At 40.0% G+C, this 27,379-nt stretch overlaps 1 protein-coding gene across 1 annotated transcript in view; it reads right to left on the bottom strand.

Moving 5' to 3' along the window:
- ush2a (Usher syndrome 2A (autosomal recessive, mild)) overlaps positions 1–27,379 on the bottom strand; it is a 378,004-nt gene that overhangs the window by 183,241 nt on the left and 167,384 nt on the right. The window contains exons 33-36 of the mRNA XM_041252711.1: positions 25,516–25,677; positions 17,331–17,490; positions 8,961–9,132; positions 3,505–3,652 (exon numbers count right to left, since the gene is read on the bottom strand). Coding sequence (XP_041108645.1) covers positions 3,505–3,652; positions 8,961–9,132; positions 17,331–17,490; positions 25,516–25,677 — 642 coding nt within the window. The remainder of the gene's footprint in view (positions 1–3,504; positions 3,653–8,960; positions 9,133–17,330; positions 17,491–25,515; positions 25,678–27,379) is intronic.

Consider the following 27,379-nt stretch of genomic DNA (forward strand, 5'->3'; position numbering starts at 1 on the left):
CACACAGCTCCAAGTGCCACACTAATAATAAGTAATAAGAAAACTCATAAAGTTAAACCATGTACAGAGTACTACTGCTTTGTTGGTGCTATACTGTTATTCTAAGTATGGCCCATTATTCGTTATTAACAACTACGTAGCAGAATAAGTTTAAAAAATGCTTAAACTTACCAGCCTTCTAGAAGGTCAGTACAGCTGTAACTGACATCTACTCTCTTGAATGAATTTTACTCATTACTGTCTCCTTCCATTCGTCGCAAAACTTGCAGGTTAAGTCTGCTTCAAATGCAAGGTGAATGAGCTGATATTTGAGGACGTGAAGCATGCTTCATCTGTGTATGGCCAGCACACTGGGGTGTGAAGAAAGAATTTTCACACATTGCTGTCAAAGTTCCAAAGACAGAAGGAAACTTTAGTGCTGTAACACCTGGCATTGCTACCAGGGCACTGGTGAACTCCTTTAATACTGACTGGGTAGTCCATGTTTCACCCACAGATGAGTTCATCGGTGTTTGAAGAAACAGATTCACAACCACAAATTCTGATTCAATAATCTTCATGTTCGTTAGTCAGTTTGTTCAGCCTGTAGCATTTTGGAGCATCTAGTAGCTGCAAAATTTTGTGGACCATGTTGCAATTAATTTCAAGAGCAGTCCAGATACTTCCTTTTTCACTCCCGTGAGAATAGCGTGCAGGTGTTTCTCTGTGCATCTGCAAAGTTTCTCACGTCTTTTCGACGTGCTACACTAAATCAATAAGCAGATTATGTACTACTATAGCCTGCAGTTTTGTTTTTCACTGACAGATGGCAGCAGTCCCTAAGAAATGTGCTCATCCTTAGATATGCACAGGTGGGAATAAAAAAACATACAGAGAATGAGATTTATTTATTTGTTGGTGTTGTAAGAAAATCTTGTCAGAATTGGTACTGGTCAAAACGACGATTTATTTTGCTGATAAAGTAACCCACACTTTACAGATAACGATGCACATAACAGCGATACACACTGTACCTGAAACTGTGGAAGATATATGACTGTGGCGGAGTGTCCCTCCCCTTTGTATATACAGTTGTCCCACTTTATACCATCCCCCTTTATAATGCCACTCTCACATACTGCCAGCTATTCTCTCTGAACAAATGTCACCAATATAAAAACAGTACTATTTGTACCCATTATATCACCACCCCACTCCGCCACATGCCAACTTCCCAAGCCAAGCAAACTTAAATATAAGCATTGCAGTTTCCCTCATTGTAGCGCCAGCAACAAAGTCATGGCCAATTAAAAAAACAAAGTTATGCAGTTAACCATTGACTCTCGTGTCAACTGGTGCACTGCCTGTGGGGAGTGGGGCCACTTTGTGGTCAACTGCCCCATCTTTCATAAAGAGGAGAAGGAGGAGCACCAGTTCGCAGCGCAAGAATCCCCTCTGCCGTCTCCAGCGACTGAAGGAGAGCCGCATCAGTTCCCCGTGACCTAGGGAGAGCCGCACCAGTCCCCAAGGGAGACTACCCGCTGCTCCCACCTTCGCTGCTGGGAGACTGCCTGCTACTTCCGCCTCCACGGCCATGGAAGGATTATCTGCCACTCCCACCTCCACCGACATGAGAGGACTGCCTGCCGCTCCCAGTTCCACCGCTAGAGGGAGACTACATGCTGCTCCCGCCTCCATCACCAGGAGAAGTGGAGCTCCCGTTGCTGCCTTCTTGGCCGGGGGCTCCCCTCCTGCCGTTGCCTCCCGAGGGTCCACACTTGCCATCGCCTCCCGAGGGTCTGCTGCTGCCGTCGCCTTCAGAGGGACCACTTCCGCCCTGTCCCACATCACCTGGAGTTGCCTGTCCCGCACCGCCTGGGGCTGCCATGCCTGCAACGCATGGGGCTGCCATGCCTGCAACGCATGGGAATGCCTGTTCACAGTCACCTGGAGAACCCTGTTCACCGTCGCCTGGAGAACCCTGTTCGCCATTGCCTGGGGATGCTTGTTCGCCATCACTTGGGGATGCCATTGCGCGATTGCCAGGAAATACCTGCTCTGGAGGTTGTTTGCTGCTGACCTCCGTGGATTTGCTGGGGTTGGAGGAGCCAGACTTGGTGCTGTCAGCACATCTGCTGTCTCGCAGTTGTCAGCATTTCTGCTGCCAGTGGTGCAACAGGAGGAGGAAATGCCCCGGCTGAAGGAATCAGCCTGTGCCCTGTCAGCATGTCTGCTGACAGCCTTGCCACTGGGGCAGGACACTCCGCCACACTGATGTATGTGTGCTAGATAAAGACGTTAGCATTGTCTAAAAAGTGATTTTTTCCAGAAATAACACATATTAGAGTTAGATTGTTGTGTTTACTTTTAATAATGTTTTGTCACAGTTTTTATCCAATCTGGGATCTGAACGGGGGGGGCACTAGATCTAAACTGGGAGGGCACAGCCCCTTGAGCCTAATTACAGCATTTGCATAGCACTAATTACAGCATTTGCATAAAGTTATTGATGGTGGATAAATATCACAAAATCATAAAATATTTATGATGTAACCACATCATGGGATTTTTAATGATAGATACTAACTGTTCCTGGTATCACACACAATTTAATTCACAGGTGCATTATGTTTTTAATTATAACAAGTAATTTGTATTACATAAAATAAGGATTTTTTTTTTCCTGAATATTTTATATATAAAGAAATCCCAATCAATAATCAAAATATGAAACATAATTTGAGGACAGTCTTGTTTTTGTTTTTAAAATGAGAAAAGGAACAGCTGCTTTCAGACCCTGATTATCAAAAATCTTGAAATACCGAACGTTACCTTTGTTATAGTACTACCAGTGTTACTCAGGGTTTATGCAACCACCTGTTAAGGTTTTTGTCAAAAGTTGAGTACAAAAAGCCTGCTTCTTGCAATGAAGGATATTCTTAATTCACACTGCAAATCCATTTACACATACATACAGTAGTTTGGTGTAATTTGTTTTAACACATTTTTAGCAACTTTGACTTTTCTAAATGCAAACCAAAAATCTGTTTGTAAGAAAAAATACAATGAATACATACCTGTTTATTTTAAAATATTTGTAAAAAAAATGGGCATTTAAAACACACATATGATTTGATACAATCCAAACACATCTCAATACCCAAGCCTGTACTTTGTCATTATGTGTAAACTACAGCTTTTGCACATATTTTCTGTAGAGATCTATAAAATGCAATCCTTGCACTGTGTGAGCACCATGTCACATAAAAAAGAAAGCATTAACTGTATATAATTTAATAGGACAAGTAAGAAAAGCATCAAGCTGCAGTTCACAACATTAGTCAAAAGGGAGCACTTTTTAGCCACTTTAACAACACGCTCTGCAGACAAAGTGGTGTTATCTAAGGAACTTCATGTGCTAAAATGATCATTAAAAATGAAGTACTACATATAAGCTGCCATTTAGAATATTAATTTACCTTTACTAACCATGTTTTTAACTCACACCTAAAAGAGTTCCCTTACCATTCGGACGCTCGGGCTCAGTCCAGGAGATATTGAAGGAATCTGATAAAAACGACTGAGCGTTCGGGGCAGGTACATTCTCTGGTGTGCTCTCTTCAGTCCTGGCCATGATGGGTTCGCTCACTGTGCACCCACCTCCACTGCAAGCCTACAAACATACATTATTTAAATAACATCTATTAAGAAAATAATGATACTGAAGATGATCTGAATTTGTTAATATGTTGACAACAATAAATATTAAACATCTGATTCTTTCAACAGATATTAATACACTGCAGTTTCCCTTATTTCCCCTTTTCCTTTTAACATAGGTAATTGTTTTAAAATGTTAACATTTAGGTAATTTAACCAATATATTGTAAAAAGGAAAATTAAACTCTTGTTTGAAACATTTGCTTTCTACAATAGAAACCGTTTACATATTGCACTATACTGCTTCTAATTCAGGATTGCTTTTTAATTGTTTTTTATAGCAATTGCGGCAAAACACTGTATAATATTTTTTAAAAAGGCAATGAATAAATATAAACAGTCATATTCAATATCATTAATTAGTATATCATTCACAATATAACTTGACACATTGCAAGCTTGTAATTTAAAATTAAGTTACAAATTATGGTTTAGCAACTATGAACACAAATACTACAATATAAAAATGGCATGTATATAAAAAAATGGCCCCAAATTTTGTTTTCAATGTCAAAACTGAGAAATAAATAGAACCATTATTGGGATTTTCCTAATTAAGTGTTTGTTTGTAACTGAGTTTGCTATTACCACTGCTGTTAAAAGCTAGCTGTCACAGGAACCAAACGCACAAAGTTTTGTGTTTGCAGAACATACATTTTAATTTAGGCGCACGTGTGTCACTATAAAACTCCTAAAGTTGGACTATAAAAAATAAACTGGAATTTGTATTTTTAAGTGACCGTATAAAACAGAAAAATGTTAAAGCAGATTCACCAAACTGTTGTTAAATTCACCGGTGCGTCACCACTGGAGCAGCGGATTCACCGGGGTTGAGAATCTTTTGAAAATGGGTATGGAGTTGTGTATTTTTAATAAATATATAATAGTGCTAATAAACATACTGACAAACAATATCACATTTTCCAACTTATCCAGAGTAGCCAAATGAGCTGCTGACGTTCAAGAATTCAATATGAGAACAAGAACAGATTTTTTTATGTTATTATTTTATTTATTTTTTTATCGTGTATGTTACTTGTACTTTTATACTTCAAACAAATATGTTACCAAGTTTCGAAGAGTGGACGAACTGTATTTGAAAGTGTATCCATTAATATATTCATATTTATAAATATTTACAGTTGCAGGCTATTGTTTTCTACATTTTAATGCAACAACAAGCTAGCTCCTACTTAGCCAGCTAAAGACAACTAAACCTTCGTCCCAATAAGCTTTCAGCTTGCACAGGTCAACCACAGCCTTGCATGCCGCAGCAGCAACCTTTCTATTATTATTATCAGCTATGTTATTAATCAGTTTTAACCTAACGTAAAGACATCTAAACAGAAAGGTTTTTTTTTAAAACTATTAAAATATGCTTTTATTGAATAAAAGCCCATCTTGGATTTACTGTGCATGAGGAACTCACTTTTGAGTTTATTTTAATAGTCTATATATATATATATATATATATTATATATATATATATAATATATATATATATATATATATATATATATAAGTGAATGTGTGCTGAATGTGTGCTGCATTTGTTTAGCAAATCGCTGGCTTGGTTATACAATTCATCGGACCCCCATTACACAAACGGATATACAGGTTTATTGCTCATATATACTATAGCTTATCTCAGTTAATGCAGACAGGCACATCACACAGGGCGGGGCAATCCATATACAGATGGAGGGCGGCCACGAAACCAGGACCTCTCACACGAAGAAATAAGCCTGATATACGCTCCTTGCAAAGGAGCGATCTTTTCTACAGCAGTATTTGCGCTGTGCTTCAGTGCGAGCGATCCCGGGTTCGCGATCACAGGTCCTCCACCTGTGTGTGGATCGCTTCACCCTGTGTGATACGCCTGCCTGCGTTAATCAAGATACGCTACAATATATATGTTACAGTAAAAGTTTGAATCTGGTAAATCTTAAGTTTTACTGGTAATTGTCAACATTTACCAAGTAAAGGGGTAACTGTCAGAAATTATGAAGAAATATATTGCTTTTCGGACATTTACTGGTTAATCTTATGATTTACCGAAGCGTATTGGAAAACACAGGTATATCATTGAATAATGTAATTCTTTTTGCATATAAATGGTCAATTAACAAAAGAATCATTAATGTCGAAGAATATATTTCTGCATAAAAAATGTCAATTAACAAAAAATAAACATCAATGGGCTTACAGTAATGCACAAATGAGCAATTTAAACTAGTCCAACATGGTACTGAACAGTATTGTGATCCACATAAATAGAACAACCAATAGATTTGTGTTTAAAATAATTCACAATGGTGTTGAAGGGTATTGTGCTCCAAATACCAACTTTTCCGCTAGGAAAAAATACAACCTGTCAGAGTGACCTGTTACAAAATATTTTACCGGTCACCACACAAATAGATTCAAAATTACACGTAAATCCTTTCGCATTCATATTTTTAATTAAACATAAAACAAAAGTTAAATAATTTGTTTTCAAACGTTATTGCTATTTTAGCATACCTATTCTCTAAACTGGTGACTTGGAATGTCCTTTTGTGCCATGTGATAAACAACTTTCAGCTGAGTAATCAGATTGCTGCTTGATGCTTGACTTGCTTTATCGCTGTGCTTTTTCATGCTAGCTTGCTGCTTCAGTGCAAGTAGAGCTAAAATATGGTCGCTGCACTTGGCGTGTGCCGTCAGGGAAAAAACCGGCATATTAACCGAGCCTTCAATAAATCCAGTTTTATGTGCAGCTTTTATGCAAAACGCGCAAAATATTTTGTCAGTACCATCGACATTTTTGTGTCGTACCCACAAACTTTTTTTTCCCCACTCAGGGTTGTATGATCTCTTTCTTTTCTTTGCAATTGCGCTGATGTCTTCTGGCTTTTCAGGCACGCCCAGTTCTGTTTCTTTTGCACTTGCAGCTGCATTTGAAGCAACATTTTTTAAAAATGCCCCTGTTAATGTCTGACGACACATATCGGCTCACAACCATAGACATATGTTTATGCATAAAACTGGCAGATTTCTCTTCAATGAAAAGAAAAAGAGCACGGGCTGACTGAGAGCGATAATTTCCTAGCTGCCTCTGGCATGTTTTGCTGCCAGTCAGACTGACTTGAAGCTTCCGTCTCTGCCAGTCAACAAGCTTTGGAAACGGTCTCTGGCTGGTACCGGTTAACGGAAACTCTGAATACGCTGTAGTTTGATGAAAAACAATATTCAGTTAAATCCAAATTAAATCATTTAGGAGCAGCCATGTTGGCACCTACATACATGGGTGAAGCCGAATAGAAAGACAGTCAGTCCTTACCCAAAGGCACTTGGTTATTCTTGAGATTTACTGGCAAATGTCCGAAGTAAACAGCTATCATGTTTATTTCTGACATTTAAGCTTTACTTGGAAAATGTTGACATTTACCAGTAAATCTGGAGATTTGACAATATACAAACTTTTACTGTAACATTTGTATATATGTGCAGTTATAGAGTGTTATGGAAAATAACATTTTAATAAAATGCTTTTGTGTGTGTGTGTGTGTGTGTGTGTGTGTGTGTGTGTGTGTGTGTGTGTGTGTGTGTGTGTGTATATATATATATATATATATATATATATATATATATATATATATATATATAGTACTGTGCAAAAGTTTTAGGCAGGTGTGAAAAAATGCTGTAAAGTAAGAATGCTTTAAAAAATAGACATGTTAATAGTTTATATTGATCAATTAACAAAATGCAAAGTGAGTGAACAGAAGAAAAATCTACATCAAATCAATATTTGGTGTGACCACCCTTTGCCTTCAAAACAGCATCAATTCTTCTAGGTACACTTGCACACAGTTTTTGAAGGAACTCGGCAGGTAGGTTGGCCCAAACATCTTGGAGAACTAACCACAGTTCTTCTGTGGATTTAGGCAGCCTCAGTTGCTTCTCTCTCTTCATGTAATCCCAGACAGACTCGATGATGTTGACATCAGGGCTCTGTGGGGGCCGTACCATCACTTCCAGGACTCCTTGTTCTTCTTTACGCTGAAGATAATTCTTAATGACTTTCGCTGTATGTTTGGGGTTGTTGTCATGTTGCAGAATAAATTTGGGGCCAATCAGATGCCTCCCTGATGGTATTGCATGATAGATAAGTATCTGCCTGTACTTCTCAGCATTGAGGAGACCATTAATTCTAACCAAATCCCCAACTCCATTTGCAGAAATGCAGCCCCAAACTTGCAAGGAACCTCCACCATGCTTCAGTGTTGCCTGCAGACACTCATTCGTGTACCGCTCTCTTTCTGCACCCCAGTTCCTGTGTTTTCGTGCATAGTTGAGTCACTTGGCCTTGTTTCCACGTCAGAGGTATGGCTTTTTGGCCGCAAGTCTTCCATGAAGGCCACTTCTGACCAGACTTCTCCGGACAGTAGATGGGTGTACCAGGGTCCCACTGTTTTCTGCCAATTCTGAGCTGATGGCATTGCTGGACATCTTCCGATTGTGAAGGGAAGTAAGCATGATGTGTCTTTCATCTGCTGCAGTAAGTTTCCTTGGCCGACCACTGCGTCTACGGTCCTCAACGTTGCCCGTTTCTTTGTGCTTCTTCAAAAGAGCTTGGACAGCACATCTGGAAACTCCTGTCTGCCTTGAAATTTCTGCCTGGGAAAGACCTTGCTGATGCAGTATAACTACCTTGTGTCTTGTTGCTGTGCTCAGTCTTGCCATGGTGTATGACTTTTGACAGTAAACTGTCTTCAGCAACCTCACCTTGTTAGCTGAGTTTGGCTGTTCCTCACCCAGTTTTATTCCTCCTACACAGCTGTTTCTGTTTCAGTTAATGATTGTGTTTCAACCTACATATTGAATTGATGATCATTAGCACCTGTTTGGTATAATTGTTTAATCATACACCTGACTATATGCCTACAAAATCCCTGACTTTGTGCAAGTGTACCTAGAAGAATTGATGCTGTTTTGAAGGCAAAGGGTGGTCACACCAAATATGGATTTGATGTAGATTTTTCTTCTGTTCACTCACTTTGCATTTTGTTAATTGATAAATATAAACTATTAACATGTCTATTTTTGAAAGCATTCTTACTTTACAGCATTTTTTTCACACCTGCCTAAAACTTTTGCACAGTACTGTATATATATATATATATATATATATATATATATATATATATATATATATATATATATATATATATATATATATATATATATATATATATATATCTTTTAATTAAACTTACAGCAAGCCTCATGAAGTAGTTGGTTCCAGGGGTAAGGTGGTGTACAGTGTAATCGTGGAAAAGTTCTGAGCTGTTGTACACAATATTTCTGTCACCAAACTCATGTTCCATAGTTGAAATGTACAATAAATAGCGCTCTAGAACTCCATTAATTTTCATGGGTGCTCTCCATCTAGGTAAGAATAAAAAATAAAAACAATGAGTTCATGATGAAAATATGTGATCTGCAGGTATTTCCTGTAAAAAAAATAGAGAATACTCAATTTTGGTCTCAGCCGTTTTAGACTCAGCTGTCTAAAACCATGAAGGTAATGTCAATAAGAAAATATTGTGATTTAGACGGTAAATACTGTATGTGACAGGAATTCAGTTATATGTTAAGATTTGGTGGAATGCTGGTTCCTGTATGCAATTTAAACAATGATTATATTCTTTAATCCACAAACATTTAATGTCTGCAATCTTAAAACCTTAGAATCTAATCCCATTAAGTAGGCATGTTCCATACTTAGTAGAACAACCTAAAAAGCGAAGCCAGGTGCTGCTGCATGTTGTTCTGGGAGACAAGTAGAAGGCACATTCCCTCTGGGGAATATAAAGCTTTACCAATATTCCACCATGGTGTTAAGTGACACTGTGATGTAGCAGATTATTATGTCATTGACGAAACCCAAATACATGTTAAAGTAGCTTGGAAAAAAATCCCTTTTTCTTCTTTAGTTCCCCTACCTATGTACATTTGGCTGGACATTTCTACTGCATCGCAGCAGATTTATCCTGCTTAAATATCTTAAAATGAATAAACAGCAGAGAAGGCATATATCCGGCATTGTGATTGTGCTGACTTTACCTTCTACAGTGTCCTCTAGTTTTCCATGTGTATGCAACCTTTCACATAAGCAAATCACAGCATAAAAATAGTATTGAACAAGCATGATCCTTAACCTTCCACTACAACCATCCTGCTAACAAGGCAATTGTTCATAAAGTCACTGTTTTTACAATTAGACCCTTAGAGAAGAAATATATTATCCATAAATAAGACCTAACTACAATTCTCCCATTTTCCATATCTGCATCATTTCATTTTTGATATTTAAATTAAAATGTCCTTTTGCAGAAAGCAATAACCATTTCACCAACACAGATGAGAACAATTAATAAAACAAGCTTCAAAAATATAATAATGTGCATTCTGTGGAAAGAACATCATCTAATATATTTCAGGAGATGTCTGCAGATAATGAAGTTATGAAAATCAGTGATAAAACAAATTAGGTAGAGCATAGAGCCTACATCTTCTAAATAAATGTCTTAGAGACAATTCTTAGCCTGACTTCAGAGAAGTATAAAGTGAGTGATAGTTTAACTCATTGATTTAAACCCAAATATATTACCAGCGTAACAGAATGAAAGTCATGTAGGGTTATTATATAGTTACCATTGCTGTTATTAACTGATCCTGCACCTTTTAAATTATTGCAATTGCAATCATGTATTTTTATAATGCCATGCACTATACATTGTGGTACATTACTGATATAAGCAAACTAGGAAATGTACACCAATAGGTAATTTCTTCAGCAATTTCATTAAATGACACTTTTTATGTAAACAATGTCAAGTGTTACGCATGTCAGCTTTTCCTTAGGAATTAAGTAGTCTGTTAGGATACTAGTTTTTTGCCTTCTTGCATCCAGTCCTCATTCAATTGTTCTTGAGTGACAGTGAAAGATGCCCACAGTCACATTTGATCATAAAGAGGCCATTACTGGCTTTCACAGAAATTGAAGAGCATTAAGGAGGGGGGTAATATACAGTACTTTATGAGAAACACAAGATCTTAGACAACCACTAATTTTCTCAAGGAAGCACCTGTAGGCAATTCAGGAAATGGAAACGTCTTGGAGAAAAAAAAAAACCCAGCATGCTTGAATGAAGGTAACAAGGTCATTAGTGATCTCCTTTCTCCTTTAATATGTAGTACATAACTAAGATGTTATTCAAACCACCAATATCATCATAATCTCACCAATGTTGACAACATAAAGAGGGTCAAAAATATGCTATTTTGTAGTAGTCAGAAATAAGCATAATGTGCTATATGGAATAATGGGAGCTGTTATTCAATAGATTAAGCATTGCAGACAACAGCTAAATACCAGATGTTTAAGAAACAAAAGTCTTCCTCTTTTAAATGAACAGATATGTTTTTATGGAAAGCAGCACTGAAAGATGTATAGCAACACGGTACAGTGACTTGTTATTACATGAACAAATGTTATTGCTAGGTTATGGGGTTACTGAAGCATCCACAAAAATGTTAGGTTAGTATCATAACCCTTGTTCCCTGAAATAAAAATGTACCCATTACTGTGTAGGTATTTACCTTCTAAAGACCCAAAATCTGAATATTGTAATAATACGAAAGCTGATCAGCGAGCCTGTGACAAAGTCATGGCCTGCCCCCGTGGGCACAAAAGAACTGCACCCACAGATCTCAGCATCATTTTTCCTTCAAGCCTGCTGCAATCATAGATGTAGCAACCTTGAAGGTTAATGGTTACATTTCTATTTCAGGGAACCAGGGTTATGATAATAACCTAGCATTCCATTTCAAGTACAAAATGTAACCACTACCATATGGGTGAGTATACTAAAGCCGTTGCAAGGGCAAGATTGCAGAACTAGTGCTACAAAGCTAAGACAAGAAGCTGCCCTGTGCTTTACCATACAGAAACCTAGTAACAAGTAGCTAGAGTGAAAAAATTGAAGGAGAAACTCACCTCTACGTCTGTATTGTAATGGTCGAGTGGGAAGCCATTCTTAACACTCTAGTCCCAAAAAACAGGGTTTTGAGAATCTCTGACATTCAGCATGTAGAACCTAGTGAAGGTATGGGGAGAAGCCCACACAGCCACACTGCATATGTCCTTGGCAGATGCACCCTGGAAAAAAGCCGAAGAGGTTGCCATGCCCCTAGTGGAATGGGCAGTCAGCTTTTCTGGAGGGGACAATTTGGACAGCTCATAGGCAGTCCTGACCATGTCTACTATCCATTTGGACAGCTGCTGTTTAGACAGGGCTTGACCATGGGACTTCGTGTCATAGCAGACAAAAAATAGTTTGTACTGCCTCCAACCTTTCGTCCTGTCAACGTAGTACACCAGGACCTGAACCATGTGTATGGAGCTGTCACTCTCTGTTAGACTGGAAAGGTGGTGGATAGAAAGCCCCCAATTCCACAAACTGGTTGACATGGAATGCCACGATAGCAAATAGGCAGGATTGGAGTGTGACCTTTGTCCTGGCCTTTGTAAAAATTAAGCAGGCTTTCACTGTGTAGAATGTCTGGCTCTCCGAAACGGCTGCCCTTAATGGTGGAGGGGGATTTCCAGTCATCAAAAATGTCCTGCAAAGACTGCAGTATAATGCCATGGGACAGGTTGAACCTTACGAGGCAGACGCCACATCAGGAAAACACCTCAAATTGTACCCGTACTAGGAGCTTGTGGACAGTGCTCTGACTTTCTGCAGGGTGTCAAGCTCAAATGTAGCTGTTCAGAGGCCAGAACCAGAGGTGCAGGCTTGATGGGTCAGGACACCATGTCCCCCATGCATGACTGAGCAGGTTGCAGCACTTCAGCAGTCTCAACGGCAGGCCGCTCAGGTGCTGCATGAGGACTGAAAAACAGTTTCCTGGGCCAATGAGGGGCTACTAGGAACACCTTGGCCCGATACTGCCTGATTTTCCCCAGAGCAGGATCAGGGAGAGAAGTGGGAAGGCATATAACAGTTGCCTCAGCCACTTGTGTGCTAAGGCATCTATTGCGGGTCCTTGTCATATATTATGGAGAACCAGAGGGGGCAGTGGGTTGATTTCTGGGAGGCAAAGTAATCTATCTCTGCTCTTCTGAACCTCTTCCAAATGAGTCTCACCATCCCAGGGTGAAGCCCCTACTGAGCTGCTGAAGACTTTCCATGAGAGGTCCGCCGCCCACTTTGTCACCCCAGGCAGTTGTACTACCTGCAGTGAGAGCAGGTTTCAATGTGCCCACAGTAAAAGTTTGTGGGCCACATGATGGAGACTGGGCAACCTGAGGCCACCCTGGTGGTTGTTGCAAGCCACATTGTTGTGTTGTCTGTAAGGACAAGCACTTGATTCCCTCAAACCTCCTACAAAAAATTCTGGAAGGCCAGGTAAACTGCCTGCAGTTTCAAAACATTGATGTGGACTCCCTGCCAAGGGGGGTTCCACATACCTTGCACACCTCTGCCATTCCACACAGTGTCCCAGCCCAGGCTGGACGCGTCCATGATGACGACCTCCTATCTGCTGACACTGCCCAGTGCTATGCCTAGGTGTAGATGGGCCGGCTGTTTCCACCAAAAGAGAGCCTTTAGACAGTGGTGCTGTCACTGCTATCGCTATGGGTATGAGGATGAAAGCTGCCCGGAGGTCCATGGGGACGAGGAAGAGGATGAGCCCAATGTTCTGTTGTGTCCAGCTCCGACAAAGGATAAGCTCGAACCTCCAGTGCCATCGGTGCTAAGGCCGGAATATCTAGCATCGCTAGATATTACTACATGGCAGGAGAGCCGCTGGGAAGCCTACCTTCGATAACTTGAGATCTGATGCCCTGCCTGGGGGGAGTGTGGGCATTTTCCGGCCAGCTGCCCCCTTCCAGGAGTGGAGGATGAACCACTGCCGGTGGGCCATTGGGATGCCTACCTCCATCTTATCGAGGTCTCAAGTTGGCGCACTGAGGTTAGTATTACCGCTGCCTCCACCACTAGGCGGAAACTACCCGTTGCTCCCACCTCCACCGCCAGAGGGAGAAGAGCTGCTCCCACCTCCACAGGGAGTAGGCACATCCACGCCAGAGCCCAGAGGCGAGCTACACCTGTACCCGGCAACCAAAGGAGAGCCGCACCAGTCCCCAGTAACCAAAAGAGATCCACACTAGTTCTCCGTAACTGAAGGAAAGCTGCACTAGTCCCCAGTGATAAAGAGAGACTACCTGCTGCTCTCGTATCCACTGCCAGGGGGAGACTACCCACTGCTCCCACCTCCACTACCAGAGGGAGACTCTGATGCTACCGCCTCCACTGCTAGAGGAAGATTACCTGTTTCTCCCACCTCCACCGTTAGAGGGAGACTACCTGCTGCTTCTTCCTTCACCACCACAGGGAGACTACCTGCAACTCCCACCTCCACCACCAGAGGGAGACCACTTGTTGTGTTAACCTCCGTTGCCAGAGGGAGACTACCTGTTGCTCCCACCACCACCACCAGAGGAGATGAAGTTACCTCTCCAGGATCAGCTCCCTCAATCGCCTCCCAAGGATCAACTCCTGCCCAAGCCTGCAAGGCCAGCACCGTCCGGGGAGGCCGAGCCTGCAACGCTTTGGGAGGCCTGCTCGCAATCACCCTGGGAAGCCTGCTAACCGTCACCCAGGGAGGCCAGTTCACCGTCGCCCTGGGAGGCCTGCTTGCTGTCGTCTGGGGATGCATGTTCACTGTCGCCTGGGGATGCCTGCAAATCACCGCCTGGGGATCCCTGCAACTCACCACCCTAGGATGCCTGCTCATCATCACCTGGGGCTTTGTTGAATCCAGCAGCAGCATTTGTGCTGCCGGAAATTTCAAAAGAAGGGAGCTACCAGCTACAGAAAAGGTAGGAGAGGTGAGACCACCTCCACCCGCAATAGTTGCACTACCAGAGTACGCAGTGCTGCTATCACTGCTGGAGTGTCCTGTGCTGAGGGCAGCCTTGCCTCTGCCAGCATCACCACCATCGTCCCGGGATGACTGTTCGCAATAGCCTGGAGAGACCTGTTCGTCAGTGCCTGGGGGTTGTTTGCTGCTGACCCCCGGGGATTTGCTGTGGCTGCTGACAGAGTATGCCACACCACTGTCAGCATTTCTGCTATCAGGACTGCCTATGCTGGAGAAAACAGCCTTCCCGCTATCCGCATTGCAGCTGCCAGCATTGCCAATGTCAGTAGGTTCACTGCCACAACCGCCTATGCTGGAGGAGCCAGCATTTCTGCTGCGAGGAGCACTGCCTGGCTGGAGCAGCATTTCCGTGGACAGCACTGACACTGACAACATTATCACCTGTGGGCCCAGTGATTCCTCCGTTCCTGGCCCAGCACCCTGACCAAAACTTTTGGGCTTTTAAGGGGGAGGTGGAATTTAAGGCCATGTGTGCTGTGCACATGGGGGGATATATGTGGCGGGGTGCCCCGTCCTTGTGTATTTTTGTGTTTTATGTTTTATGTGGTGTGTTATTGTTGGTGTGTATATATTAGTCCACAAGGTATAGTCCACTAATTATTTAAAATGTATCAGTTGTATTTAGGCACGGGGATTGCACAATCACTTCACGTGCAGATAAAATGTGCATTAGCATGTGGACACAGGGATTGCGCAAATCAATTCACGTGCTAGGATTCAAGTGAATGATTAATTAGTAATTAAATCCTGGCATAGCTGTATATATAGATGCAAAAATCTCTCAGGTTGGGGGTTGGGTGTTGAGAGCGGAGAACGTGGAGAGGAGGAGAATTAAAAACAAATTAAAAATTGTTGTGCGTGCTGGTTCTACACCAGCCTGCTACTTGTTATAATGTTTGTCAGTTTTTGCTTGTTTGTCTGTTTCTTTTGGCCAACATGCCTTTTGTTTTGTAAAGTGTTTTGTTTTGTTTAATCCTTTTATTTATAATAAACTGGCACAACAGCGCACTCACTCACCAGTCCTGTCTGTCTACTTCCTGGCCTGACGTCACCACCAGCCAGCCAGTTCACAGGGTCTTCAGGCGGCAAATACCCATACGGTAATGGTTACATTTCGTACTTGAAAGGGAACCACTTTACATAGTACAGTGGCAATGCCCATTCTTCATCTCAGCTGATGACATTTCATCAAAGCTACCTGACAAATGTCTGGACTGGAGGATTGAGAATTTGCCAATTCAGTAATTCAGGACAAAGGGAGGTACTTGCCCATGAGAATAATGCATTTGACCAACACCACAAAATGCCTGATGCTCACTGTTCAGCAAGAAATAACATGTTACAGTAATCTGAAGGTAATAGCATCCTCAGTTGTACATGTACATTTCATGATATTTTATTCATAATGTGCCTTGCTTTCACTGGACAGTAATATGGCACATTGAAAGTACAAAATCACCTTCAATGTGACTGTTAAAAAATATTTAAAAAAAGGTGAATCAACAACTTCGATGGAATGTTAGTTCTAGTCTGACACATCCTGTTCAAATTGTGTTTTACATGTTCAATCTAAACCAAGTTATTAAACCCATTGTTCCTGGAAGGGGTTTTACACTGTCAAAGGATCACACTTCATTTCAGTGTGTGTGTGTGTGTGTATATATATATATATATATATATATATATATATATATATAATATATATATATATATATATATATATATATATATATATATATATATATGTGTGTGTGTGTGTGTGTGTGTGTGTGTGTGTGTGTGTGTGTGCGTGTGTGTGTGTGTTTTTATGCAATTAAAATAATGAAACAAGGCCAATAAAGTAATCCAGATTTTAAATGACAACTGACATCACATAAACCAGTGGTTCTCAATCCTGGTCCTTGGGGACTCTGCCCTGTGTCTTCTGGTTTTCATTCCAACTGCACTCTCAATTACTTAACTAAACCCTTAACTGAACTAATAATTAGCTTAGTTAGGCCCTTTTAATTGTTTTCTGCTATTACACAGTTGGAGATTTCAGTTTATAACCAACTTGAAATCTGCAACTTTTTAGAACAATTAAAAAAGCCTAATTAAGCTATTTATTGGTTCAATTAAGGGCTTAGTTAAGTAACTGAGAGCCCAGCTGGAATGAAAACCAGGAGACCAGGATTGAGAACCACTGATTAAACAGCATCCTGTACAAAAATATTACAATGACTAAACTAGAAGGTAATGGGCACAGAAAGATTTGAGTATGTATTTTTTCAATCCAAATGAGTGTTGGTTCAGAGCATACGCCCACAGCCTCATTACTAGACTCTTTGAAGGAACACTTTGAGTAAATTCACCTTCATTATAACGCAAGACCAAAAAAAAAAAAAAACATCATGGCGTCCCAAGGACAGTGCTTTAATGAGGGTGTACATGTATTTTAACTTGAAGAAAATCCAAGCAAATGATGATAAAAGGTTCACAGCCCCATAAAACTAATCACTTTGATGCATTTAATCACAATAAATTAAATTTTCTGTCATAACCCCTATCTCTTCTGAGTTACTGACTGAACTCTCTGGAGATTTTTCTATACATAGACGAGTGCGCTTAAGCAAAAACTTGAATGTACTTACTGCATATATATGCTTCTTGAGTCGAGAACAGTAGGAATTGGGCTGTCAACATGAGTTGGTGGCAGCTGTGCTGTGAACAAGGTGACCTGGGAACTATTGGTGCAGCCATTGATGGTGCATGCAGTGAGAACAAACCAGTGTGGAGTGTAAACGCCCAGGCCTACAGGAAACAAAAACACACCGTTAGATGGCTCCAACTTTGTATCTGTAGCCACCATTGTGGATGTTCCTGATGTGCTGGCTCGCCCCTTGTTTACCCAGCAGTCAGAAAGGCTAGTGTCTGAGGCAATAAGAAAGTCTGATTCTGCTTTTGACAGACAGCAAAGATCTATACTGGAACAAACTTGCTATCATATAAAGAGCCTGAGCCAATGAAAAACACTGTTTGCACTGTGACAACGAAGAAATATTTGTCACCCTGACACAATACAACAAATCAGACTGTTTTTCTAATTAAATGTATACTGAGTGCAGTGATAAATGAAGAGACATTGTTAACAGAACTAAACGTCAACTTCAAATTATGTGAGAGGTACATGTTTTTAAGAGGCCAGGCTGTGTGAGTGACTTTACCTTCTAACAGCAGTGGGGTCATTTGGACCCAGGATCCTATTAAATTTATAAAGGGACAGTACACACTACACAGTAGTAAAACGTCTTAAGGAACCCTGAGTGTTATATTAGCTTGGGTTGTTAATCCCTTTGCAAGGCTTTAGCTGGCATATTTGTCTATAGCATGCATGACAGATCACTTAAACAACGATAGCCTTTAAAGAGCCAGCAATGTTTGATCATAAACAGTTTCTAAATGGTGTGCCATGCGAGATTAATGGTATACTGGTATTAAATTTTTTTTTTCTTCCCTCACATACCCATTTTTATGGGTTAAGTGTTATAATTGCAACCTCATTTCACCATTGCATTATTTTATCAAGAATGTTATAAACACAGATTGCTGTCACATAAAATCGCTATCAGTCAGTGCTATTAATCTGTGGCTGTAAACACAGAAACAGTTCTGTACATTTTGATGAAAGTAGAACTCCTGCAGTAATTGCCACAGACATGGGTTATCATCGTAAAACAAAACAAGCTCCACAGCTGATTTAAACCACTTTAAGAATCATATATCATGATGGATTCACCTTTTCAGTTGTCATGCTTGTCAAATGAATTATTACAGAACCCTCACGAAACAAAGAGCATCAATGGCCTGCTATAAAACATTAATTTAATAATTAATGCTTTGTACTATATTTAATCTTGGGATCCTGAGAACTATTAAGATATTCATAGAGAACGATCAATTTATTGACAAAAATTACCTGATACAGTCTGAAGGGGGAAAAAACAATCCCCAGTGTACCTGTGAACAGGACAGCATCACTGGCAAGGCTGTTACGACCAGGAAGGGAGTCTCAGACACAGAAGTTGCGAGTTTAAGCGCTATTGCACACTTAATAATAAATAATAAAAACAATAAACAAAACATGGGAACAAAACAATCCGGCACAGAGGCCAAAATAAACTATTGAACAAAAACAATTACACATAGTTTCAGGCCGAGCTGCCGCTTCCACTGAAACAAGACACTATAAACTCCTCTAAACACCAACGATACACCAATATATCAACACACAGCACACCAACACGTACCTTCACCTTCATTAGCACCAACACCATTAACACCCCTTATATACCCTGTGACTGGAGCCTAATTAATCATCACTTATTACGGCTCAATCCACATTCCCAATTGTTTTTGCAGGGAGGAATTTAACCCCCTACCTGTCAACCCAATATTCCCCAAACACACCCAAACCTATGCATCGACCACCTCCCCCCTTAAAACACCAACCCTCTCCTCTCATGTCCATCATCCTTAATATGGATTTTTGCCTCCTCAAAGGGGCCTAAACCTGGTGACAGGGGACCCAAACAAGGTGACAAAGGCCAGTACCCAGACTGTTGCATCAGCAGGCTGAGATGAGAGCCTGGAAGGGGAACCAACCAGGAGGCAGGGGGAACCCCAGTGACAGCACAGTGACCTCTGGGGTTTCAGGGGGAGCGCAGCAGACGACCAGGCGAACAACTCTGGCAAGAGGTCAAGCAACAGGTCCAGAAAGGTGAAGGTGGTCTCTTCACCTCATCCCCCCCCTCTCTGTAGTGACGACTCTTTTCCTCACTTTTCTGGCAGCAGCAACCCTTGCGCCACAAGTGGCAATGATGGCAGCAGCAATGCTGACAGCGGTTGGGAACACTGCAGTCCTGGCAACGCTGGCAGTGGAAATGCTGCCAGAGGTGGGGAACATTCCAGTCCTGGCAATGCTGGCAGTCGGGCCTGCCTGCTTTCCAGTGTCCTCTTAGAAAAATCATCACAAGATGCAGAAGAGCTGCAGTCTTTAACTGCCCCCTCTGCATGCTCCCTTCCCAGGCAGTGGATGCACCTGTCGTATTTATCCTTTGCTGGAATATTTATTTTGCAACCAGCACACAGGTGAAACCAAAGCATGGTGCAAGGTTGAAAAAACAGTTCAGCTGTGCAATGTAAGCGCACAAGAACAGACAATAAGTTGACTGGTGCTGAAAATGGTTGTGTACACAAGAGTACACAAAAATGGAGCACTGGTAACAGTCTTGGTGTCAAACTAGACCAAAATGGGTCACTGGTACCAATTCTGGTAGGAACCAGATGACTGGTACAGGCTCTGGTAGCGACTGTATCATGTTTTAAGTACAAATTTAAATACTATACAGTACACATACACATAGTCCCTTCACATCTGTAGACTTCTGTAACCTTTTTATGGTAATTTTTCGATTAATAATAATAATAATAATAATAATAATAATAATAATAATAATAATAATAATAATAATAATAATAATTATACTAAACTTTCCTCATCTTAGTTTGACAAGTTTTTAAAGTGTCTGGAAACATAGCCATCGCACTGATAAATCAATCAAATTGGCAGGGTATGGGATTTGTAGTTTTTAATGTATGATTAACAGTGGGCAGTGGACACCAATAAACTACATTCCCAGAGTACACTACAATTGAGCTGTGTGTGTTATTTTTTTATGTTTTATCTTTCAGCTTAAAAAAAAAAAAAAAAAAAAAAAACACGTACATTATTTGTAGTCAACCTTTAGGAATTTCTAGTGGCACACATACGCCTATATTAAAATTTACATTCACACAAGCAAATTTTAGACCAAATTAGTGGCAAAACATTGATATCCTGTCAGTTAAGAAAAGGCTTAATGCAAAAGCTTGTTTTAACATTATCTTTATTACCCCGGCCAGAGACCCGCGCTTACAACTGTATTGTCATATTTTCTACATTTTCTTTAAATTCTCAAATTAATAAATTGAAACCCGGGTAGTAAAAAGAGACCCGGACAGCATCAAGTAATTTAAAACCCGGGTTTTAGGGTACCCATGCCGACCGCTAAATGCCGGGAAAGAGGCGGCGAGAGCTGTCGGCTTCGCACAGCATTTAAGGCTGCAGAGGGGACTTAATCAGAACCTAAAGCTAAGAAAGAATGATACGCTTAAAATAAGCAAATGATTTCAAAATATGAAATGACAGAAAGTGAATATATCCACTTATCTCCGTAGTTATGACTTAACAGCTCACTCCTTCCTCCGCAAGGCTGAAAGAAAAAGGCACTGAGCCTTATGCACCACTTGTACTTATCTCCTGGGGGCGGAGATGACATCTGACCCCTTCAGGGCTCTTAAAAAAGCAGCTTTGATATAAGCCATCAGGTAATTTGGGCTATAAGAGATATATCCCATTCGGTAATGGTTACATTTCATTCTTAGAAAGTGGAATTGATACAGTATTGCACACCAGTGGCCTAATGTGGTAATTTTCTCTAGTATGAGTTTGAATCCAAGATCTGCCTAAAAACTAAAATCTAGAACGTGGCATATGTTAAGGTTTTGCTTAGCAGGGAAGATCACCCTCCTTGATAATGTGGAAAGCTGTTAAATGACAGAGATGAGAAAAAAACGTGAAAATGTCAGAAATCACAGTTGGGGCTGCTATGAAGCTGAGTTACGATTTCCAAAAGGAAATTGGAATCTATGCGGGAAAATAATCCTCACCCCAAGAATAACAGAAAGAACAAGCAGTCATGAAACAACTGTCCAAGAAATTGACTGAGAGCCAATCAGAGACCTTTGGCTCACAAGCGATAGTACTGTGATACAAAACATAATAAAATCATTTTTTTTTTTTTTTTTGAAGGGATTAATGGGCGAGCGAGGGTATCCGTAGACCACTAATCACTGATGTGTAAAGTCCAGTACACAGTGTATGGGTTACCATGTCCTTGTTTATTCCATGGATATTGAGGAGAACTGGTCAGAATGTTCAGTCACTTTCCTTATTAGGTACTATAGGGAAATACAGTTGCTGTTTTGTGCAGATAGAAGTGACTTTGGACTGTACATCTATGAAATAAGGTAAATAAAAATGTATATAAATTATAATAGAAACAATCTTTTAAAATGTGTTTTAAAAAAAAAAAAAAACTAAACTCAATATGCCACTTACGGTTCCAAAAAATGTGATATACAGTAGTTATTTGTACCAACCCTTTTAAATACAGTAGAAGTCATCATAGATGTGTTTTTAGACAGCCAACCCAAACTTAAGTGATTTCAACACACCTATTCTGCAGGATGCTGATGAGAGTTGTGTGCAAATGGTATTATAGTTTGCTTTGCACCTTGTGTTGTGATTAAAATGTGACTAAAATGTGACCCTAGATCTATATATAGAAGTAATGTAACTTTTAAATACTGTATAATAATAATGCAATGCAGGTAATACATTACAATTCAAGAATGTTCAAATATCAATAAATTAAAATAAGACCTAATTCACATAAGTTGTATAGGGCACTACTTATCAATAGTTATGGCACGTAAAACACTTTAACCTAACAGACATTTAAAGCATCAGTGGCAGGACTGGTAAAATATAGATTTGTTTCATTATAAATATGTTGTGGTGGGATTTGTTAGATTTTTTTTTTTTTTTAATACAAATATATAATTTTCTAAATAAAAGTATGTGGTAGATATGACAAGACAGGGAGATTAAACTTGCCTCCCTGCCTAACGGGAATGTAATGTGCAGCAAGTGGCCAGGTGTGAATTGCATAATTGATGATCAATTAACACTTGTCACCTGCCTTTAAAAAGGGCCTGGAAAGCCATGCCCTTTGTTCTTAGTTTCTGTTGTGCCGTGCCGTGCCGTGCCTACAAGCAACTGAAAAGTCACGTGGCTGCGTGTCAGAACCAGGGTCAGTGAACTAAAGATACAACCAATGTGTGTTTAACCGGGGTCGTGACCTAAACCGTGGACCACTGAAGACGGACTGCATGTACACCAGGGTTCTTTGTTTGCAGCTTATGTGTGTTTAACCGGGATAACTGCAGCGTTTAGGTAGGGATTAGTTTAAGGGATTTTAATCCTACTAAAGTTTATTTAGTTTATTAGGAAGAAGGTTCCTGCTGCGGGAGTAGCACACGGCCCAAGTTTGGCCACCTTTTATTTCTTAGTAGTTTTTCTGCAGTGTTTTGTTTGTGGATTTTATTATTCATGTACTGCATTGTATACATCCTCCTGCACTAGGGCTACCATTGCTGGTGCCATAGTGGTGGTCACCAACCCTTGCAACTGCCTGTATATAAATAAAACCTGGATGTCTGAGAGGGGTTTCAATTTCAAACTCTGTGTGTCTCTCTCCTTTTCTCAGCGGATGCCCACACGTAACAAAACACCCCTGTTACAGCATCATTGCAGCTGATCAGAATGACAGAGTTTTGTATCGTGACCCTCATGTAAATGCAGCTCAATGAGCCAGCAGTTCTTTTGTACCCCTGGGTAAAGTGTTCCACTGCAGAAGGATGTCTCAACAACCGCAGCAGTCAAGGACTTGTCAAACTTGAGTAAGTGTATAAGGCAACCGGGTAAAAAACGTCAGAGGTCACTGGGAACTGAACCCACAACCTTACCAAAACATGGCCAATAAGTATGTAGTGGGGTTCCGAAAAATATTGAATTACATGTCCCCACGTGTTGCTACAACTTGTTAAATAACATACCTGTAATTTTTCTTTTCATTGTTAACATCCTGACAACTTTTTACACTTATAAATTTAAAGCCTGTTTCAAAGCCCTTTTCAAATGGCTGCTCTTGTGCACTGGTAGTGTAAGGATTATTGACCACAATGTCAAACAAGTAAAACAGCAATGATGCGGTACAGAACAGAAAAGCCAGAGAACTTTTTTTTTTTTTTATTTGTTTTTTAATTGCTCTTCCTGCAGTGATTTGCAGGACACATCTCAAACCCCAGTGCACTAGAGCCGACATTTTGAAAAGGGCTTTGAAACAGATTTAAAGTTAAAGTAAGTGTGAAAAGTTGTCAGGATGTTAACAATGAAAAGAAAAATTACAGGTACGCTATTTAAACAGTTGTAGCAATATGTTTATGACAGTTTATTTCCATCCTATTAGCAGTGACAACAACTTTCCCACCATTTCCTGGATTAAACTATTTGCATAAAATCAAATACTCGGCAGTGCTGACAAGAAAAACAGATCACTGTTAGATGCCTTAGAAATGGATCAACAAGCATTATCTGGAGTTGTGTTACAAGAAATTACATCCCAATGCATGGAAGCCCCACCGATTACTGTCAAACAAGCTATAATTTACAATATGGGCCATGAATGATGCACTATTTTCCAATTGATTTCCTGCTATTGTTGGAAGAATTATATTGATCTTATTTTACAGAATAAACAGATGAGTGCTTAAAGATCACAGAGTTTTCCTTTTAGGAGCATCTGTGTTGAGTGAGGGGAATTTATCAAAGGCTTCTCATTTCATACATATTTTTTAAACCTACATTTTGTTTTCCATGTATGTTTTCAAACCAGGCTATATTTCTTTAACCATCAGTCAATATCTTCTCAGCCCTACTAATTAATTAATTAATTCCTACAAAGATGGTTTTTATACATGGGGAAAAAAAAAATTAAAAATCACTGCCCCATTTGAAAGCTACACTAAACCCATATCTTTTACTGTTAAGACTTACATTATTTACTGATTTTATTATCTGTATTGTTACAGCCTAACATCTTTAAACTATTTATACCATGAACTATAAGGGAACTAGGATTGTGTTTTTTTTTTTTTATTTTAATCTTCGATAACCTACTACATCTGTATTTAGCACAAACTTTCATGTAATGTCCCTTACTTGACTAATTTCTTTGTTATGTAAATAGGTTCTCTAAAATAACCAAGATATTCATAGCAATTACTTTGTAAAACTAAAGCAAAGAGCACGTGTCTCTTTGTAATTCGAATATAGAGAATGTTATTGCATTTCAGCATTCTGCACTTAGAACCGAGATTCCCATGAGATCACACAGTAGGGTTTCACTGGCACAAGCTGCTTGATATCATAATACCGTGTCAATGGCTGTACTAACTGAACAGAGTGTCAGCAGTGAAAAGTTAAAGAAAATGTGTAGGTTTGTTTAAGTTTGATAAAGAAATTAAACCAACTATTAGACTAAAATGTCTAGGAAAATGCACTTTTAATTGTATTTATTTGCTTAAGCACAACAAAGGAATGAAAAAGAAAAGATAGTCGATTGATGCTATTTTATCTTATAAACATCTTACCCTGTGCTTGTTTTCAGAAAATATTCCCTAGATACGTTTTTATAACCTCTCATACTTTCAAGTGCTAATGGTTCTTTTTTTTTTTCCCAGTGGTATATCCCCTCATGGTATATGCTCAGTCACGCTCTAACAGTGCAAAGTATGAATTCTGACAGAAAGAAAAGACAGAACACTCACAGCTTAGACAGAAAACTCATGTAAAATTGTACAAGCAGCGTAAAAATAAAAAAAAGGAAAAGTTAGTCAGGGCTAGTATGAAGTGACTTTTCAATCTGTATTGAGAAAGCTTTAGTTTTGAGTGGTGTGGGCAAAGTTTACCAAGAACATTTTCCAAGTTTACCAAAACAAAGTACAGCATGTGCATTAAAAAGTTTCAACATTTAAAATTGATTTATTCAGTTGGTCTTTGCAGATTTTATGAATAAAATGAACGTTGAAGGATTTGCCTTTTGCTCCACGTACCAGTGATGTTGTATTGTGTCTGGTTCCCCTTGTAGATCAGCATGTTATCACTGTGCAAAGTGTATTCAGTGATAATACCGTTGGGTTGATGTGGAGCATGCCAGAACAAGCATAAAGAGTAAGGATGCGAGTCAGCAGCAGGTGGCTCAACATCACTGGGAGCTAGTTTAAGGAAGATAAAAATAAAGAATGGGTTATCTTCTGTGTATAAAATATTTTAAGTTGCATTAACCAAGACCTTAAAACATTTTTAACTGTAATTATCACTAACATATTCTCACAAGCCCCTTATCTGTACTCTTGTTTTAGACTATACTCTCTTTCAACACAGATTATGTCATTTTTTTTCATGTCACATAACCCAAACATTACTTTCAAGCCTACAGGCAATATAATGGGGACTTTTTACCTGAAACAGGAAGTGAATAGGGGATGAAAAACACGTATTTCCATGAAAGTTAAAAAACTGGTTTCACAAACCCAAATTGATTAGTACTAATATTACACTACGTGCACAATGTAACATTAGGTTGTCTATAGCCCCTTTTACACTGGCATGCTCCACCTGGGTCAGAACCTGCCTGGGTCAGGACCCAGTGTCATGCAGGTCCGGGTGCTTGATTTCACACTGCGTTTGATAAAGCAGAGATGATCTGGGTGACAGATGCAAGTGCACAAACGCGTATCAATGCCCCAGAAGCAGCTTGTTACTGACGCTTTCATCCAAGCTTCTTTGGACTGAACCGTCAGCCCAGATGTTGATTAGAGCAAATATTTCCATACCCCTGCTGCAGTCTGGCTCATGCTGTGTCTCAATCAACACAAATATGGCTAAACAGAATAAAGAGAAATGTGCCTTACAGAAGTGAAACCTTCACGCAGACAAGGCTGTTTGTTATTGTGTCGGCTCACAAACGGCAGTCAAGCATTTTGTCTCTCTCAACCTGGGTCAAAACCTGTTAACCCACATTCTAAGGTGGGCCGCTGGCACCCGGGTATGATCCAGGTATGTGGTTTCAAACTACGTGGGATTGTGACCTGGTTAGCCATGACCCAAGTCAGGACCCGGGTAGGAGTGACGGTGTGAAAGGTGTTTAACCCTTTGCAGTCCAATGCCAGACCCTATCATCGAAAAGACATAAAGCGCACGTCTCTAGTCGTTTTTTTTCTCCGCAAAAAGGGGGGGGGTGAGCAATAGCCCTAGCAGCCGCACCAGACAGAGACAAACAGACATAAACAAAGAAGGTAGCTGCTTCCACATCCAGCGCTCAAAGAATATCACTGACATCTGCAGAGCTTTTTGAGATGTTATAGTAATAGAATAATGACTTAGGTCGCATTATTGAGGAGTTTGGTGATAAAACAAGTGATCAGGAGAGGATTTATCAGTATGCACGTCTATAAAGAGGTATGTGAAAAATATAGTGAACACAGGGTGGGGCTTGGCTGGAGATGCAGTACTGATGTCGCTTAGTATTGCAATGCCCTTTAAACCAGTTTTACTCAGAATAAAAAAAAATTAAGCGGCGTGTGTAAAATAAACAGCGCGTGTGAAAATAAATTGGACCTAACATGCCTGACAGGCACTGAATAAATGAACTGCAAAGGGTTAAGAGCTAATCAGGGTCTTTGAAACCAGGCACCAGAATACATGTGCCTCACCATAATCAAACTGAAGTGTGGAAAACACAGGGATCAACAGTAAAACAATGTGTTGACAATACAGTGCTTCATAAACCCTTAAACTTTACACCTACAAAGGGGCTTGTGGGAAAAAGTAGGTTGCATGAGCTGTAATAAATATCTACACTTTTGGCATATACTGTAAATATAGTTAGAAAACTGTTGAACTCTAAGCATTACA

This window comes from Polyodon spathula, chromosome 6 (assembly GCF_017654505.1).
Source record: "Polyodon spathula isolate WHYD16114869_AA chromosome 6, ASM1765450v1, whole genome shotgun sequence".
Taxonomy (NCBI): domain Eukaryota; kingdom Metazoa; phylum Chordata; class Actinopteri; order Acipenseriformes; family Polyodontidae; genus Polyodon; species Polyodon spathula.